The sequence below is a fragment of the Canis lupus genome, chromosome 37 (genome assembly GCF_048164855.1).
Source record: "Canis lupus baileyi chromosome 37, mCanLup2.hap1, whole genome shotgun sequence".
Taxonomy (NCBI): Eukaryota; Metazoa; Chordata; class Mammalia; order Carnivora; family Canidae; genus Canis; species Canis lupus.
Window position 1 is genome coordinate 1,564,645 of NC_132874.1, and position 19,743 is coordinate 1,584,387.

At 46.9% G+C, this 19,743-nt stretch overlaps 4 protein-coding genes across 4 annotated transcripts; 2 read left to right on the forward strand and 2 right to left on the reverse strand.

The window, feature by feature from the left end:
* The first annotated feature begins 68 nt into the window (after positions 1-68).
* On the forward strand, positions 69-1,321 carry LOC140626147 (histone H2A type 1-H-like). Its single transcript, XM_072813762.1, has one exon. It carries the CDS (start codon positions 84-86, stop codon positions 531-533), a length of 450 nt encoding a protein of 149 aa, XP_072669863.1. The 5' UTR covers positions 69-83; the 3' UTR covers positions 534-1,321.
* LOC140626149 (histone H3.1) lies at positions 132-3,943 on the reverse strand. Its single transcript, XM_072813764.1, has one exon. The coding sequence runs from the start codon at positions 3,912-3,914 to the stop codon at positions 3,504-3,506; it is 411 nt and encodes a 136-aa protein (XP_072669865.1). The 5' UTR covers positions 3,915-3,943; the 3' UTR covers positions 132-3,503.
* Positions 3,944-4,063: 120 nt separating this feature from the next.
* Positions 4,064-6,256, reverse strand: LOC140626153 (histone H2A type 1). Its single transcript, XM_072813768.1, has one exon. It carries the CDS (start codon positions 5,960-5,962, stop codon positions 5,570-5,572), a length of 393 nt encoding a protein of 130 aa, XP_072669869.1. The 5' UTR covers positions 5,963-6,256; the 3' UTR covers positions 4,064-5,569.
* Positions 6,249-7,036, forward strand: LOC140626146 (histone H2B type 1-C/E/F/G/I). The gene has a single exon (XM_072813761.1). The coding sequence runs from the start codon at positions 6,291-6,293 to the stop codon at positions 6,669-6,671; it is 381 nt and encodes a 126-aa protein (XP_072669862.1). The 5' UTR covers positions 6,249-6,290; the 3' UTR covers positions 6,672-7,036.
* The last annotated feature ends 12,707 nt before the right edge of the window (positions 7,037-19,743 follow it).

The window sequence follows — 19,743 nt, forward strand, 5'->3', positions numbered from 1 at the left end:
AGTTGCGTTTCCATTGGTCTAAATTGAAATGAAATGTTAGCCAATTGCATAGCGTCCTTTTCGCGCCCAGGAGGAGCTATAAAATGCGCTTTTCTGAACTTACTTGCACCGTAGCCACACTTGACAAACGCTATTGGCAGTTGGAGATGTCAGGTCGCGGGAAGCAGGGCGGCAAGGCTCGCGCCAAGGCCAAGACGCGCTCGTCGCGGGCCGGGCTCCAGTTCCCGGTGGGCCGCGTCCACCGCCTGCTCCGCAAGGGCAACTACGCGGAGCGGGTCGGGGCGGGCGCGCCGGTGTACCTGGCGGCCGTGCTGGAGTACCTGACGGCCGAGATCCTGGAGCTGGCGGGCAACGCGGCCCGCGACAACAAGAAGACGCGCATCATCCCGCGCCACCTGCAGCTGGCCATCCGCAACGACGAGGAGCTCAACAAGCTGCTGGGCAAAGTCACCATCGCGCAGGGCGGCGTCCTGCCCAACATCCAGGCCGTGCTGCTGCCCAAGAAGACCGAGAGCCACCACAAGGCCAAATGAGGGGCAAAGTAGGGAATGTCGCAAAACAAAGGCTCTTTTCAGAGCCATTTCTATAGTCCTAAAAAGATGACACTTGCTTTATCTGGACTATATTGTACCGATAAGGATGATTTGGGGCAGAGGTTCCAGGCCTAGGTCATCTTTAACCCTTGGTCACGCTTCAGTTATTGTAGCCAAGGTCCGTCTCCCTTTGCTTTTAGTTTCCTACAATGGCAGCGTGATTATTGGCAGGTGAGCCTACTTGCGAAACAGGGTAAAGACCCTCCGACCTTACCACTTTCCCTGAAAGCCGGAAGTAATAAGCCCACATGAAAAATACCCTTCCTATACTAAAAGGTAAAAAGACATCCTTGTCACCAGAGCGAAATGGTCTCTAAAGGCTAGGGAGTTCTAGAAACAAACCTTGTTAATTTTTAACCTAATCTGTCTCAGCTCAAATTCTGCTTATATTTCCTTATCAGTCAGGGCTTGTAAGTACCTGTTTTCCTTATTTTGTCAAGTCCTCACAAATTTGTCTAAGGTACAAAAACTCCCTCAGTCGTTTCTTTGGGGTTGAAATTTTCAGTGGGCCTATCCATGTGATAAAATGTGCATTTCCTCCTGTTAAATCTGTCTCATGTCAATTCCTTAAACCAGGTAGGGTAGAAGAGTACCAGAAGGGCAGAAGAAAAACATGTTTTCCTTCCCTACAGTATTTAGAATACTTTGCCAGCAAATTGACATTTGTGAACTAAATAGACTATAATTTCAAAGTCATTTATATTGAATATGCAACAACAATAAATTAACCTAAGTCCATATCTGGAAATTAGTTGTAGATTGCTTATGGGTGACCAGTTTTACTCTCAAAGCAACTTTGGGAGGATGCAGGAGTGGTTTCCATAAATGGTACCCAGAAACCCATTAGGGTTGTCAGCAGGAAGATAGTAAATGTATCTTTAAAAATTGCCTTTAAAGAATAATTTGTTTGAAATGACATGCTTACTAAAAGTGTTCAAATATAATTTATAGTATCTAATTATCCACATTACTGCCTGACATCACATTGCCAAATGAGATGTCCAATATCGCAGTACAAGCTTGGCTGTAACAAGGATGATACTGAATGCCATTAACTTGATTCCAAATTTTGATTATGGAGACGCACAGTTTGAAACAAACAACAACAACAAAAATAAGAACACCTTTGAAAAGTCAAAAGCTGCTTTGAGAACAGTGAGGTAAAAGATCCTGATAGTTGTCCACATTTCTTTATGGGCCAAGCAAGATCCTTTTATTCTAGGGCTCCTCAGAAAGAATATTTCTTCCACTTACTAGTACTGCCATCTCAAGAAATGGAGGGACAAAGACTATTTCTTGTTTCCTCTTTCATTAAATCGTAATATATTTCTATTTCTACAATTTTTTATTTCATATTCAAGTACAATGCATTAAGGACATGGCAGTAAGACATTGCTTAGCCAAAAGAAAAACAATCTAATGGGAAGAATCACACAAAAGCAAATAATTAAAACATAATGTAGCAAGAGAAGTAAGCAGAGGATATTAGGAGGGCATAGAGGAGGAGTGAGATCTGTGAGCAGAAACATCTGATCTGAGGGTTCAAGGGAATTGGGAATTAGAAGGATGGTAATGTTAGCAGAGAATGAGCATCATCAGTCTCATGGCTTATATGTTCAAGCAAATGACACAGTTTAATACTGGCAATAAAGTGGAGATGCAGAGATTGCAAGACAGGATGGGGAGCCAGAAGGGATCTGTAGGCCTGTCCCTTGGTTTTAAATATTATTCATATACTAATGACTCCCAAATCTTTATGGTCATCCCAGACTTATCTCCTGCACTCAGTGTGCATATTCATGATATTCTTGTATATCATCAGGAAACTCTAAATGCCTATCTCAGACTGATCAATGCCATCACTACTTCAGTGAGCCTTACATTAGCAGATGGCCCCACCATCTATACATTAGCACAAGCCAAAATTATCTGTGCCATCCCTATAGCAAAACAAGTCCTGGTACTGTGTGATGAAAGCAACTTGAAAGGCCAGAGTTTAGGTTGAAGGCCACAAGATGTCAGTTTAGCATATTGTTTTGAGAGACATGGAGCATCCAAAATCACATTAACTAGAACTACTCACTGCTCCTAAATAAGTCTTCATATATTTAAAATTGAAAGACTAATTTGGAGAATTATGTTTACTGCAAACCTCTAGATGGGCCTCTGCCCAGCCAGCAAGACTTTATTGATCAGTGGAACTGGGACTTCTTTTGTGGGACTTTAGCTTTATCAGCTCAGAAGGAAGATTGCTTATTCTCAATACCAAGCTGCTTAGAAATTGGCCTTGGATTGGATCACCACAGCCGCCAAGTGTGCGCTAGGGAGTGGAGGGCACTGCTTCCATCCAAATTTATTCCACCCGCTCGAGATTAAGGCAGATTACAGAGGACATGATACTTTTTGCTGGTAGGCTATAGGACATTTTTAATCTGCAAAATATTAGCATCATCCTAACTTTCGGATGTGGCAATCACAGGTCCTATTTACCATGAAGTCACTTACATAAAGGCAACTAGTGTCATGGTCAATGGTTTAACAGCAGCTGTGATCTTTCTTTCCTATTTCTAAAGTACAATGTAATCTCGAAATTCCCACCTACCTCCTAAGAGGGAGACAGGATTTACAGGTGGTCTTCTCTACCGTTCTGTGGGATAGAGTAGAGCAAACAGGACAAGACAGGTGACAGGTAAAGTTGACTAAGATTATAAAACTGGAGCAGGAACCTGCTAAGACAAAGGAAAACCCTTAGAAGTAACTTTACAACACTAATCAGACAAGACTAAAATGCCAACCTGGGACTTGTCAGAGGAAATTGCTGCACCACGGATCACAGGGAAACAGGCCTTTTCATCGTGCATGTGGCGGCTCTGAAAAGAGCCTTTGAAAAGGAGTGGGCGAGCTCACGGCTCAGGCCCTCTCCCCGCGGATGCGGCGCGCCAGCTGGATGTCCTTGGGCATGATGGTGACGCGCTTGGCGTGGATGGCGCAGAGGTTGGTGTCCTCGAAGAGCCCCACCAGGTAGGCCTCGCACGCCTCCTGCAGCGCCATGACGGCCGAGCTCTGGAAGCGCAGGTCGGTCTTGAAGTCCTGCGCGATCTCGCGCACCAGGCGCTGGAACGGCAGCTTGCGGATCAGCAGCTCCGTGGACTTCTGGTAGCGCCGGATCTCGCGCAGGGCCACCGTGCCGGGCCGGTAGCGGTGCGGCTTCTTGACGCCGCCGGTGGCCGGCGCGCTCTTGCGGGCCGCCTTGGTGGCCAGCTGCTTGCGCGGGGCCTTGCCGCCCGTCGACTTGCGCGCCGTCTGCTTCGTGCGAGCCATGGCTTGGATACTCCGTGCAGGTAAGGAGGGAGCCAGTCATGGTATTTATAGTGAGAGTCAGACGCTGATTGGACAAAAGGGAACCGGCTATAAAACCAGTAACCGGATTGGTTAAGGGCTCGAAATTTTTAGGGTGCCTCAAATGCCCTGATAACACTCGCCCGTGACCTCAATATATTTTTCCTGTCTGCTTTATATTAGGAGATTTCCAGTAGAAATCAATTCGAGCTACCTAAGAATAAATTTTTTAGGATCTACATTAGAACAAAGTAAAACGAGGAGAAATTATTTTAAGTAATGCTTTAACCCAATACAGCCAAAACACTCATTTTGACATGTGGTCAACAGTTGTTAGATATTTTACATTCCTTTTTATTTTATACGAACTCTGCGGAATCCAGCGCGTATTTTAACGTGTTTTGCGCTTCTTGAATCAAACTAGTCCCACGCACAGGGATTACTAGCCACAATTGGCTAGTGGCTACCACACAGGACAGCTCAACTCTATACCCTCTTCCCCCAATTTGTTATCCTTTGAACACTTAAAGATTTGTTTTTATTTTTCCGTAAGAAAAATCTAATTTGTATGTGAACAATCAAAGGCTAGTAACTTCAGAGAAACATACTTACATGAACTTATTTTTTTTCAGGTGATGTAAACCAATCCTATTGTAGTAGACTTTAATTTTCTGCTCTCCTGGAAATTCAGAATGCTAATAGAAACCTACTGTCTTTTTTTTTTTTTTATTAATTTGGGAACGGAGGGACTGGCTCTGCCATAGGTACGAAGCATTATATATCTGTAATTTAACAGAATTACTTGTAATCCCTTTGTCTTGAAGAATCTAATTGCGTACCACCAGGAATCTATATAGGGCTAAACTAAGGCACTCCAATACTTCTCATTAGCAACTGCCAAAACTGTAGGTTCCTTGCATGGCATGACGTATCTGATGCCTCTGAACTAGAAGTCACCACGGCAGGCAATTAGAGAATCTAAATCCATTCATGTATCATCAAAACCTTTAAGTCACAATAAAAAGACCAAGAAAGACACTTTTAAAGGAAGAATGATCATTGGTTCATCAGGTACCTGTTGACATCTCAAATCTTTAAGGATGATTAAAATTTCAATTTAGCAATGTGAAAACAGGCCAGATTAGGTCTCAGAAATCACTAAAGTCTCTAAAAATAGCTTTGGCTTGGAATGGAGGTTTTGGGTTAATCTCTGTACGTTCAGGTCTTCAATTAGAACTAGAACTAGAAAACAAGGTTTTGAAACTGCTGTTTGCCCTCAAAAGAACTCCATCACCAGAACTTCTTTGTGAAGCTGAAAAAGCACACCAGTATCGAAGAGTTCACAAGCTCCTGCATATAATCCGTTTACCTAGTTCTGACGAACCAAGACAGGTTTTTGGAATACTCCATGCACGAAGTTTAATGACCATCAAGAAAGGATTTTGGAAACCTTAGCCCTTACAATAGAAGTTTCATCAAATTGCCCTCCCCTAATCCAAGTTGGGAGATTGACGAAAAGCGCTGTTTGATTCTTAGGAATCTCTCAAGTGTTCAGCTCTTTACAGAAAGCCTTAGGTGGCTCTTAAAAGAGCCTTTGGTTTGACTAGAAGTTCTGCAGGGCAAATCAATCCAGAGATCTACTTCCCCTTGGCCTTGTGGTGGCTCTCGGTCTTCTTGGGCAGCAGCACGGCCTGGATGTTGGGCAAGACGCCGCCCTGCGCGATGGTGACTTTGCCCAGCAGCTTGTTGAGCTCCTCGTCGTTGCGGATGGCCAGCTGCAGGTGGCGCGGGATGATGCGCGTCTTCTTGTTGTCGCGGGCCGCGTTGCCCGCCAGCTCCAGGATCTCGGCCGTCAGGTACTCCAGCACGGCCGCCAGGTACACCGGCGCGCCCGCCCCGACCCGCTCCGCGTAGTTGCCCTTGCGGAGCAGGCGGTGGACGCGGCCCACCGGGAACTGGAGCCCGGCCCGCGACGAGCGCGTCTTGGCCTTGGCGCGAGCCTTGCCGCCCTGCTTCCCGCGTCCCGACATCAGGCACCTAAGTACACTGCAAGTGGTTGCAAAAGCGAAAGCCGAGTCCAGCACCTTTTATAGCCCCTGTTGGGCGCGAAAAAGAAGGTTTTGCATTGGTTACGGTTGCGGCTTTATCTTAACCAATGGAAACGCAACTTTCGGATTCTCGCGTTTTGATTGGGCAGAACTAGTTTCTGACGTTAGTTTGAATAGTCACCAATCAGACACAGGACTTTAGCTGACACCTTATTTGCATGAGAGGTTCTATATGAAAGGGACCAGCGGCACTTTGCTCCCACGACACTTGTTTTTGTCTTTTTTGAGGAAGGTCTGTGTTGTCTCCATCATGCCCGAGCCCGCCAAGTCCGCGCCGGCCCCGAAGAAGGGCTCCAAGAAGGCGGTGACCAAGGCGCAGAAGAAGGACGGCAAGAAGCGCAAGCGCAGCCGCAAGGAGAGCTACTCGGTGTACGTGTACAAGGTGCTGAAGCAGGTGCACCCCGACACGGGCATCTCGTCCAAGGCCATGGGCATCATGAACTCGTTCGTCAACGACATCTTCGAGCGCATCGCGGGCGAGGCGTCGCGCCTGGCGCATTACAACAAGCGCTCGACCATCACGTCCAGGGAGATCCAGACGGCCGTGCGCCTGCTGCTGCCCGGGGAGCTGGCCAAGCACGCCGTGTCCGAGGGCACCAAGGCCGTCACCAAGTACACCAGCTCCAAGTGAGCGCGCTCCGAGGCACCATCCAACCCAAAGGCTCTTTTCAGAGCCACTTAATTTCGTTAAGAAAGAGGTGTTTCGCTTTGCCCTTACAAAAGTATAGAAGAGTAGGTTACGGCGTCCCGTGCCCCGTCCTGCAGGAACATCCTGAGACCCCACGGGTCTGAGGCCGGGATGTGCGCTTGACGCCGCCCGGCTGAATGGAGGGCTCGGGCTGATCTTGGCACTTGGTACCACCCTTCCCGGTCCCTTCACTAAGTGCCACAGCTGAACCTGATGTTGACGGTGTAGACAAATCCTAAGGACAAAAAAGCCGGGGCGCTCAAGAGAGCGGGGAGACCAGTGTTTTCCTTGACCCTTTCGGAACAAATTGTAAACTAGAGCAGCGCAGGCGGGAAAGCCTCAGCCCTTTTTTGTTTAAAAAAAAAAATTATTCATGAGAGACACAGAGGCAGAGACACACAGAGGAAGAAGCAGGCTCCATGCAAGGAGCCCGACGGGACTGGATTCTGGGACTCCAGGATCACGCCCTGGACCCAGGGTGGCGCTAAACCGCTGAGCCACCCGCCTGCCCACCCCCCCCCCCTTTTTTTTTTTTGCCTCCGCCCTCTTGTCCTACCTCCTTCCTGCTTGCAAACAAAGGCGGCGGGAGGGAGGGAGGTTCGAGCGGAAGCTTCTCGGGAGTCGCTGAGGCAGTGTGAAGGTGACGCAGTCTTTGTGCTGCCCTTGCACACACAAAGGGAAAGGGAAAAGGGTGACGTGGATTCAGGTATGAATGTTTTAGGCAAGACAAATATGTTGGTGCATGTGCGTCTCCGCTTGCTGCTTGCCAAACTGCAGATGCGAAACAAGGTACTGGAATGGGAAGATCGGCCTCTGGTTTCAGCTCCACCACTTGCTGTGTGACCAGAGGTATGTTGATTGATCTGTAGAATATAGCAAACTCACGGTGTACCATGTGGCATGTTACGGTGCTTAGGGCATGTTAACTTCTTAGAACAGCTCTATGAAGTAGGTACAGTCATCTCCGTCTCTCAAGTAAGGTAAACAGAAGGAACTTACCCAAGGTCACACAGCAAGAAACTAGAGTGAATGGGATTTCGGCTGCCAAATCTGAATCCATCCCCCTAGTATAGGATCTACTGCCTGTTTTAGGTCATATTGCCCACCTATGTGAGAATAGAAAGTGCAAATGAAGCCCGAAAACAGACCTTTGCTTTTATCAAAGTCACTCTTACATGGTAACTACTATTTATTCAAGTTGATTGGTCATTAAATAAGTTCCTAGGGCCCTGCTAAGGTCTCAGCCCAACTAGGCCACTTCTTGGCTCTGGGTCTTGCAGCAAACTACATAAGGCATGGGTCTCCATATCTTTCCTCCATAAAATGGGAATAACTTAAAGATTACAATGGTAAATTTAAAGCGAGTTTACAGCTTAGTGTCTCAATGTTCATTTGTCTTTTTCCCCTCACATCTTTTCATATGTTTTAGAATCACATGAAATAATAAATGTGAAGACCTATTATTAGAATAAGAAAGCATTTTGCTACAGGAAAGCCAGTAAATCAGTTGTACTCTGGACAAAACCCTATTTATGATCCTCTGCTAACCTGTTGCATTAAAGGTATTAACAAAACTGCAATAATATTTATGTTACTCTCCGATTTCCAGAAGAAATCTCTGTAATAGTAGATCAAGTCAAAGTGATCAATAAAAGTTAACTATGTCTACTTTGCCTTCCAATAATCTTCAGTGACTTTACTAGAAAATAAGATGCCAAAGTGGGTTTTAAAATGTTTATCTTGCTGCCCTCTGTGGGACCCAAGAAATTCAGAAAATGTCCTCCACCCCTGGCCCCTAGATAAGCACGCCCTGCAGCCTGTAGCCCAAGTCAGTTCCAGGAAAAACTGCAGAGCATGCCCCATATCTGAATGAGGAACTAAGAGCTTGAGAAACTCCCCCACCCTTACTGGAAATCCCCTAGACCAGCCCCTAAAAATCCACCTGTAACCCACCTCAGGGTCCAAGTCCCTGCTCCGCTGTGACGGGTATACTTGGACCAAAGCTCGAGCTTGCTAATAAACCCTCGTGTGCTTGCATCAGTGTCGGCTCCTTGGTGGTTTCTCGGATTCGCAATCTTGAGCACAACATTTGGGGGCTTGTCCGGGATCCGAGAGACCCCCAGGACCTCACCCAGAGGGTCCCACACCTGGTAAGTGCACTCAACTTTTCTACCTTTTGCACGCATATTTTCTGAGAGCTCCATGCTGTATTTCTACCTGTAGGAATTCCAGACAATTAGGTCGACATTGGCTTAGGCAGACGCGCTGGTCGACAGGGGTCTTGGGAGACGTCCCTTGCCCCTGCCAGAAGGACGAAATCCTCATCTGTGAGGAGGGCCAACTGCCATTACGGACAGCCAGCCCTTCAGGTTACTTTCTGTTTTGTCTCCGTGGCCGCATTGGAACGTTTGTCTGTGTTACTGTGTCCTTGTTAATCGTCATAACTCTCTGTGCCTTGGTGTGGACTGGGGACATAATGTGGCAGACCAAACCACCCCCCCACCCCCACCCCCACCCCCAACCCCCGTCTCTTAGGCTCTCCCACTTCTTGGAGGTTAGGAGAAAAGCTTATAATCTGAGCACAGACATACGGAGAGGGAAATTTCAAACTTCTTGCATGTCAGAATGGCCAACCTTTGACGTGGGATGGCCCCAAGAAGGAACTTTACCTACCTATTATCTTACAGGTTAAGGCCTTGATCTTCAGGGACAAACCGGACGGCCACTCTGACCAGGTGCCCTACATCCTGATCTGGCAGGACATGATCGAGAACCCCCTCCTTGGCTAAAACCATTTTTACCTCCCAAAGCAGGACCTACCAAGATTCTAGCCCTGCGGAAAGCGGAGAAGGAGACTGACTCTAAGATCAAAACGCCCCTTTATTGGGTCTTGCAGGATTCCTCTCCGGAGGACCTGATCCTCCCGCTGTCCTACTGGGCACCCCCTCCCCCTTCCGCCCCTCCATTGGAGGCACCGGGGGCTGCAGAAGGGGCGCCACCCCTCCCTGACGAGGGAGTCCCTGTGCACGCTAGCCGCAGGGACATGCTGATGGACCCACCGGCAGGCCCACCTCCAAATGTGGGGCCAGCCGACTCCACCTCCCTTCCCCTCTGCGCCATGGGGCCTCCCGAGACTGGAGAACAACCAATGCTATATTGGCCGTTCTCCATCAGTGATTTATCTAATTGGAGAACCCAAAATGCAAAGTTCTCTGATGACCCGAAAGATCTAATCGGCCTTTTAGATACTGTTCTCTTTACCCAGCCTACTTGGGAGGACTGCCAACAGCTCTTGCAGGTTCTCTTCACCACCGAAGAGAGAGAACGAACTCAGGCGGAAGCCCAGAAGTCTGTCCTGGGAGAGGACAGACAGCCAACTCAAAACCCAGACCTTATAAACGCTGCCTTCCCCTTATCCTGCCCTACCTGGGACTACAACTCAGCTGAAGGTAAGGAGAGACTCCGGGTCCACCGCCAGACTCTAATGGCAGGTCTCCAGCCTGCCGCGTGCAAACCTACCAATCTGGCCAAGGTCTATGATGTAAGACAGGGTAAGGATGAGAGTTCAGCAGCCCTCTTAGAGAGAATCATAGAGGCTTTTAGGCAGTACAACCCTATGAACCCATAAGCCCCAGAAACAAAGGCCACAATTATCATGGCTTTTGTTAACCAGGCCGCTCTAACAATTACAGGCCAGTCCAGGACTTAAGGGAGGTCAACCAGCGAGTAGAGGATATGCACCCTACGGTCCCAAACCCATACACCCTCCTTTCCACCTTGCCTCCAGGAAAAATTGGTATACGGTATTAGATTTAAAAGACGCCTTTTTCAGCCTGACTTTAGCACCCAAGAGCCAAGACCTTTTCACCTTTGAATGGACGGACCCCAGAAAGGCATCAATGGCCAGCTCACCTGGACTACCACAAGGATTCAAAAATTCACCGACCATCTTCGATGAGGCTTTACATGAAGACTTGGGTGAGTTCCGTTCCGAACACCCTCATTTGACCTTATTGCATTATGTAGATGATATCCTGTTGGTGACAGAGGACCGGGACACATGCCTGCGAGGCACCAAGGACTTGCTCCAGACAATAGCAGCTCTGGGATACCAGGCCTCAGCTAAAAAAGCCCAGATCTGCAGAGCAGAGGTGAGCTACCTAGGGTACAAATTAAAGGATGGACAAAGATGGTTGACAGATGCATGGAAGTAAACCGTCCTAAGGATCCCACAGCTGCAACCCATCCGCCAGGTATGTGAATTCCTGGGGTCAGCAGGGTTCTGTCGATTATGGATTCTGGGTTTTGCCGAGATGGCCAGACCCCTCTATGAGGCCACCAAGCACCAGCAAAATTTTGAATGGACAGAGGCCATGAACAAAGTCTTTAATGACCTTAAACAGGCCTTGCTGTCTGCCCCAGCTCTGGGTTGCCCAACCTAACCAAGCCCTTCTACCTGTATGTGGATGAGAAATACGGGTGGCAAAAGGGGTCCTTGTCCAGTACATAGGTCCCTGGAAGAGACCCATAGACTATCTCTCCAAAAAGCTGGACACGGTGGCCACTAGATGGCCCCCATGCTTAAAAATTATTGCCGCGGTGGCCACTATGGTCAAGGACACAGACAAACTGGCCATGGGGCAAGAACTACATGTTACCACCCCACATGCTATTGAAGGGGTACTCAAACAGCCCCCAGACAGCTGGATCAGCAATGCCCATCTGACCCATTATCAGAGCCTACTGCTAAACCTCACCAGAATTTTATTCAAGCCACCGACAACCCTGAATCCGGCAACGCTACTCCCTAACCCAGAGTGGGACCCCCCTCTGCATGACTGTGAAGAAATTTTGGCACAGGTGTACGGAATCAGAGCTGATCTCCAGGACCAGCCACTGCCGAATGCGGATGCCACCTGGTACATGGACGGCAGCAGTTGCGGAGAAGGAATCAGATACGTGGGGGCAGCCGTAACCACGGAAACAGAGACCGTCTGGGCAGAGCCATTGGCAGCCGGAACATCGGCTCAACGGGCAGAACTGACCACACTGGCCAAGGCGCTGACCATGGGAGAAGGTAAATGAATCAACATCTACACCGACAGCAGGTACGCCTTCGCCACCGCTCACATCCACGGAGCCCTTTACAGAGAGAAAGGGCTTCTGACAGCAGAGGGAGAGACTATTAAAAATAAAACAGAGATTCTTGAACTCCTGAGGGCCCTCTGGCTGCCAAGGCACTAGCTATCATCCACTGTCCGGGACACCAGAGAGCAGACACACCAATAGCCGGGGGAAACCAGCTAGCCGATTCAAAAGCAAAGGAGGTGGCCCTTTTTCGGTGACTCAGATCTTAACAACCACGCTACCTGATCCGGGGGCACCGACCCTGCTGGACACCCCCAACTATACTGATGCTGACTTACACTGGATCAAACGCTTGCCTATGACCCAGTGCTTGCGTGGCTGGTGAAGGGCCACAGACTCCAGCATCATCCTGCCAGAGGAACTAGGACGGCGAGTCCTATCCAAGATGCATCGGAGTACTCATATGGGAACAAGGAAGATGGAAGACCTCATACGACATGCAAAGATCACTATTACAGACTCTCGAGCAAAGATAGAGCAGATTGTGGCAAGCTGCCATGCATGCCAGCTAACCAACGCTACCGCCCATGGGTCTAACCCCGGAACCTGACTCAGGGGAGACCGCACAGGAGCATACTGGGGAGTAGATTTCACTGAGGTAAGGCCTGGAAGGTATGGATACAAGTACTTGCTAGTTTTTATAGATACCTCTTCAGGGTGGACAGAGGCGTTCCTCACCAAACACGAAACAGCACATATCGTGACCAAAAAGCTGCTGGAGGACATTCTGCCACGGTATGGATTTCCTTCCAGGATCAGATCCAACAATGGACCAGGGTTCATTTCTAAGGTAACACAGAGAGTAGCACAAATACTGGGGGCAGATTGGAAATTACATTGTGGTTACAGACCCCAGAGCTCTGGTCAAGTAGAAAGGATGAATAGGACATTAAAAGAGACCTTAACTAAATTAGCCTTGGAGACCGGCGGGGTCTGGGTGAATCTCCTCCCCTTTGCCCTATATAGGGTGAGGAACTCACCATATAAGATGGGACTGACTCCCTATGAAATCATGTTTGGTATACCCCCACTTATCATTCCTACCCTGAAACCTGAAGTGCTTGCTGAGTTCAATGACCAAAAACTTCTTTTCTCCCTCCAAATGTTACAAAGAGCCCATGAGCAGCTATGGACTAAGTTGAGGGCCCTCTACGAGACTGGGCCACCCCCTGACCCCCATCAGTATCGACCAGGCAATTGGGTATACTTGCGGGATCAACAGCAGACACTCCAACCTCGCTGGAAAGGACCCTACATTGTGATCATGACCACTCCCACCCGCTCTCAAGGTCCACGGAATAACTCCCTGGGTCCACTACACCCACGTCCAGCCAGCTGATCCACATGCTGTCCTTAAGGACTTTGTTCCAGAATGGAAGAGTCAGCCTGACAAGGACAATCCCCTAAAGCTAAGACTGAGTCGTTCCCACTTACCCTGCTAATATTACTTGCGCTGTATCCCCTCGCAGCTGAAACTAACCCCCACTCACCATAAAATCTGACATGGATAGTTCATAACACAGCCACGGGAGAAATTTTAAATGTCACCATCGGGTTGCATCCACCCGGGACTTGGTTTCCCTCTTTAATTTTTGACTTAGTTAAACTCCTTCAACTGACCTGGGACAGGGCTTTCATTAGTCAGCACCATTTTTATGGCTGCCTGGGACACACCAGGAAAAAGGCCCAACAATGTGGGGGCGCCAGCAGTTACTATTGCTCCTCATGGAACTGCATCTCCACTGGCCACACCTGGTGGGATCCCCCAATAAGGGATGACCTGATATCAGTCAAACTAATTGGCCCTATAGGCCAATGCTCTAAAATAGGCTCTAAACACAGCAAGGATACCTGCAATCTGGTAAACATTACCTTCACTCCTAAAGGACAGGCAGAGACAAGTTGGAATACTGGATGCTTTTGAGGAATAAGACTTTATGAAAAAACCAGAATCTTCCCCAGAGATCTCGGGGCGATATTTGGAATCAGACTTGAGCAGCGACCCACTGCTCGGGGTTAGACCCCCGACTAACCCAATTGCCTTAGGTCCAAACAATTTGCTAGTGCCTCCTCAGGCAATATCTACAGCACCCCTTTGAATTCATCCCACAACCCCTCCAGTTGAGGCACCCCAGTCCCGGCTCGCCTTCCCGTGCACCCCACTCCCCTGCCCCTCAACCCCTCTCAACACCCTCTTTGGGCCCTGATGTCCCAGACTTACAAATTCCTCAACACAACTAAACCCAATCTAACCCAATCCTGCTGGCTGTGCTATGACATCCGGCCCCCCTTCTATGAAGGAATTGCAATAATGGGTCAACATAACACAACCACGGACCCTAATGCTTGCATGTGGAACCAAAAGCCTGGTTGGTAGTAAAGGCCTCACCTTACAATCCATGTCAAGCCAGGAGCTCTGCATAGGCACTCCTCCACGCCACTACCAGATTCTGTGCAATGTTACACAGCCTATAAACAGTACCGGGTATCATCTACCGCCCCAAGACAGTTGGTGGGCCTGTTCCAAGGGATTAACTCCCTGCGCTCACGGACAGGTTATAAACAGAACTGGGGGCTTCTGTGTGCTGGTTCAACTACTCCCTAGAATCATCTACCATTCAGATGAGCAGGTACTTCAATGGATGGACCTGGGTAACCACGGGTAAAATAAATGAGAGCCCATCTCTGCTGTCACCATCGCCACCCTACTAGGAATTGGTTTGGCTGGTGCAGGAACAGGTATTACCTCACTGGCCACTCAGGCTTCCCACTACAGTAGCCTTAGGGCTGCCATTGATGTAGACATAGAGCACATAGAGACCTCCATTTCCCACCTCCAAGAATCCCTAACATCTTTATCTGAAGTGGTGCTCCAAAACAGGAGGGGGTTAGACCTAATTTTTCTACAGCAAGGGGGAATCTGTGCTGCCCTGAACCAAGAATGCTGTTTCTACACTGACCACTCAGGGATAGTCCGAGAATCGATGGCAACGGTCAGGGAAGGACTGGCAGGTGAAAACGAGAGCGAGAGCAGCAACAGGGGTGGTTCGAATCCTGGTTCGATCATTCCCCCTGGCTAACTACCCTATTGTCCTCCCTAGCCGGCCCCCTCATCCTCCTCCTCCTCCTTCTGACCTTTGGACCCTGCCTCATTAATAGACTAGTGGCTTTTGTCAGGGACCGGGTTAACACCGTTCAACCCCTGGTGCTAAGGCAACAATACCAACCACTGAACTTTCAGGACCCATGATTGGGTCCTGCATTGGGTTCCTCTGAAAAAGGGGGGAATGTGGGACCCAAGAAATTCAAAAAATGTCCCCCACCCCTGGCCCCTAGATAAGCACGCCCTGCAGCCTGTAGCCCAAGTCAGTTCCAAGAAAAACTGCAGAGCATGCCCCATATCTGAATGAGGAACTAAGAGCTTGAGAAACTCCCCCACCCTTACTGGAAATCCCCTAGACCAGCCCCTAAAAATCCAGCTGTAACCCACCTCAGGGTCCAAGTCCCTGCTCTGCTGTGATGGGTATACTTGGACCAAAGCTCGAGCTTGCTAATAAACCCTCGTGTGCTTGCATCAGTGTCGGCTCCTTGGTGGTTTCTTGGATTCGCGATCTTGGGCACAACACCCCCCAAACCCAACTGTATTTACTAAACTGTTCTTCCATCCAGTTAACTAGCATTTTATTTAGCATTTACTATTCACTATAGGGCAGCCCCTGTATGTTGGGTTAGGAATGGAAATTCTTGATAAGACTCTGTGATCTTAATTTCCAGTCACCACTGCTGGCCCTGAAAATAGGTAAAACCTCCATGGAGGAAAATCTGGCAATGTCTCTCAAAATGATGCATATATTTTTTCACCCAAAAACCATACCTCTGGGATTGTACCATTCTTGAATATGTACAAAATGGCATATGACAGGGATTTGCAGCAGCCAGTTTGTAGTACAAAAGACTAGGAGCAATCTGAGTGATCAACACCAGGAATGAATTACAGTGCATTATTCTATCTGATGGTAAAACCAAATGAAAATGCTCTTTTTCATAATAACAGTAGCTAGTATTTCTTGCTTACTGAGTAACATCCAAGTTATTGCCAGGTAATGTCCTAACAGATTCCTTAGATACATCCAGTTATTTAATCTTTATAACAATGAGTTAAATTACTATAAGGCCTGTTTTATAGATTATAAAACAGGGATTCAGAGAGGTTGAGTACATTGCCTGAGGTTGCACAGCTAATAAGTAGTGAAAATATAATTTTTTAAAAAAAATCTAGCTTCAGAATCTATTTTTGTAATCACTGTGTATTATCAGGCCTCTCCAGGTATAGCTATGTGATGATTTCCAAGATCTATTGGCAAATGCAAAAACTAAGGTTCAGGATATTGTGCAAGAAACCTTTGTACATGTATGTTTATGCAATTGTAAAATATCTCTTGAAGGATACTAGATAAACTGCCATGGATGAAGGGAGGATCTTTTCAAGTAACTTTTATGCTCTTTGAATTTTAAATCATGTATGCATTGACAATAAATGAATGAACAAATAAACAAATCTAAGAATCTCCTTGCTCAAATATTGATAAAACACACATAATAAATAACTCAATAAAGATGTGTATGGAAAGCCCCAGGAGCACAGGATAGATAATATTCCCAGTAGGGGTGGAGGTAGTACAAAACAGTATTCTAGGCAGGTGAAGTAAGAAAGTGGGTATGACATTCAAGGAATCAGTAATAGTTGGTGGGGTTAAAGTCTACAAGGATAGGCAGAATGGAGCAGCCCAAGGAGCTGAGCAGTGAGTCTCATAGAATGTTTTACCTGGGGCTGCATTCTGTACTTGGGGCAGCCTTCATAAAATGATGACAGGATCTCACGATTAAATAACTAGGTATGAATTGTGAAGAGCTTATCAAGTCAGATTATAGAATATGCAAAATTCTAGAGACCACTATAACAGTGTGGGGTTATTTAAGTGAAGCAGACTCTCAAATTATTTATTAAATTAATCCAGCATTCAAAGGATTTCTTTGCTTCATGAGCATGAAGGAAACAAACAAAAGATCACTGGTCTATTTTGGAACTAGTAGAAGAATCTTACAAGTTTTTTTTTTTTTTTTTTTAATCAGTTGAAAGACTTGATATACAACATTGTTAACCTTTGTAGCATATGATCAAACAAGCCAGTGGATCGGAGATACACACTGCAGGGCTACCTGTCTAAGATCTGTGCAACAAAATCTAGCCTTTGGAAGTCCTAGGAGACCTCTTACCAATCAAATGACACTCCTATGCTTTTTAAACTGGGAAAAAACGACTGCGTGGCAGCTTTGAACACTGGCACAGAACTCCATATTGGACAGACAACGTGGTACGCAGACAGGGCCCCACAGTACAGGCTTGAGTTTATATTTTACACAAAGAAATAGAAAAGAGGTTGAAGAGGATTTTATTTCATACAAGAGAATTGGGGCATGTAGTACCCTTTGACAGGAATTTGTCTTCTACCATCCTGGAGGTCCTTCTTTAGAATGTACTTATTGGCTTATTGTCAGTAATAAAGATATTCTTTGGTTTTTCTTTCTATATGTTTAGTATAGAAAAATCTGCATCTTCTTTCGTGCAAGTTTTTTTTTCCCCTAAATTGCTTTCCTTTAATCTCACATTTTCCTCTATGAACTTCAGTCTGTCTCAGAACATGTTGATAGGCTAAGAACTGTAACAAAAGTCTGAATAATCCATAGAGCTTGAGACCATGTGTATAACAGGAAAATAATTAAGCCTGATGCATTTAGGGAAGAAGAATACAGACATTCTTGCAAATTCCAGCTATAAGTCACGCAACTCACTGGAGAGTCAGTAATTTTACCTCTATGTAAGGGAAATTAATTTACTTAATCATAAAATAGGACCATCTATTATATGGCAGGTACTAGCCTAGCATGGAGGAGACAGGGTATGTCTCCGCCTCCTCCTTTTATCACAGTGATAAAAGCCTGTGAAAGTTCCTGTGGCACGCTGAAGGGAGAAATAAGCCAGACAATAAAAAATAAATTAATAAAACCTATAAAATATCAGCTCCTTGATGAAGCATTTTGTGTAAAACAAAGCAAGGGGGTGGATAAGGAGTTGGGAATCGCAACTTGAAGGAAGGACCGCAGACAGGGCCCTGCCGTGGCATCAGGGGCATCAGGTGCTGAGAGAATCACCAGCTGGGGGAAGCTGCTCTGATGGAAGGACCCTGCTCAGCTCCCTGCTTAGCACGTTCTGCGAACTGCAAGAGAGCCTGGTGTGGTTGTGCAAAGGGAGCAATGAGGGGAGAGGTTTTGAGCTTCTCACATCTGCCTCTTTCTGAGTCCAATTTAATTCTTGATTTGGGCCTCAGAATCCTGTAGGTTCTCTAAAGCGCTGAAGATAAGCCCGCAAAGTCAGAGAAGATGCCCACCCCCAGGACCTAGATCTAGGAAAACGAATGACATTCTTGTAAAACTCTTCCTAAAGAGGTGAGCCCTAGAAGAGTACTCTTGTTCCCAGCCATACCCCCGATCCCAAGACAGAGTCTGGAACGACACTGAGGGATTGACGCCCCAACAGATATCTTCTTAATGCAGTAACAATACATTGTGCTTAGAGGATGTCCTTAGTCATCTACTTCATATGTTTAACTTTTTACATTTCATCTCACTCTTGCAGACTCCAAGGCTAACAATTTTGTAAACCATCATTTCTGGAAATATGTAACAAGATTTTTTTAAAAGATTTTATTAATTTATTTATTCACGAGAGACACAGACAGGGAGTAAGTAAGCAGGATCCATATTGGGTGTCAACTGTGTAACTTGATCCCGGGACCGGGGATCATGCCCTGAGCCAAAGGCAGACCCTCAACCGCTGAGCCACCCAGGTGTCCCTATATAACAAGATCTTAAATAGGCCCCTACAAAGGCATGAACACCGATGTTCATTAATGTATTACTTATGGTGACAAAAACATTGAGGAGTCATATTATTGAGAAATGCTGAGGGAGTAGAGAGGGATAATTCTTGTTTCTAGAGGGTTATTTTGTTTTGTTTTGTTGTTTTTTGGTTACTGTTACTGCATAATAAGCCAGCCCAAAATTTGGTGCCATAAAACAAACATTGTGCTATATTCATGGGCTCCGTGGTCAGAATGCCCTCCAGGATGTCTGGAGCCTGAAGTGGGAGTTTCCTGATGTGAGGTGACTCTTGGGGATGGCTACTGAGGGCTAGAACCATCTGTAGGCATTTTCACTCACATGTCTGTCAATTAATACTGTCTGCTTGGACTGCCAGCAGGAGCATTACCATGTGGTATGGGCTTCTTACCAGTGTGGTGGCAAAAGAGGGCTCAGACTGCTCAGGTGGTAGCTTAGGATTCCCAGAGGTGAGTCTCCCAGAACACCCACCCAGAAGCTGGGACCTCCCACAGCTGAATAAAAGTTAAAATCCTAACAAGGGCCTACAGTGCCCTGTCCGCTGTGTATGTGATGATTCCGTACAGATAGAAGGGTACAAAGGCCCCTGAAAACCAGATGAAACATACAAGGTCATTTTACAAAAGCTGTGCAATTGGAAGGATAACTTTGTCTCAGGCTGTCCTGGGTGTCTTAGGACTTCCAGCCTCTGGGTAAAAGCCATTTGGCTTCCAGCCTCTAGGTAAAAGCCTCCATCCACTAAGACGACTGAAACACTCACACATTTTCAAAATACCCTGCAAGGGGTGGTACAATTTTAACGGAAAAAAGAGAAAAAAAAATTTTTTTAAGGGTAGTGTTTGGGGGTGTAGTGCCTCAGTGATGAATTTTTATCAGAAGGGTTACCTGCCAAGCCACCACAGCCACT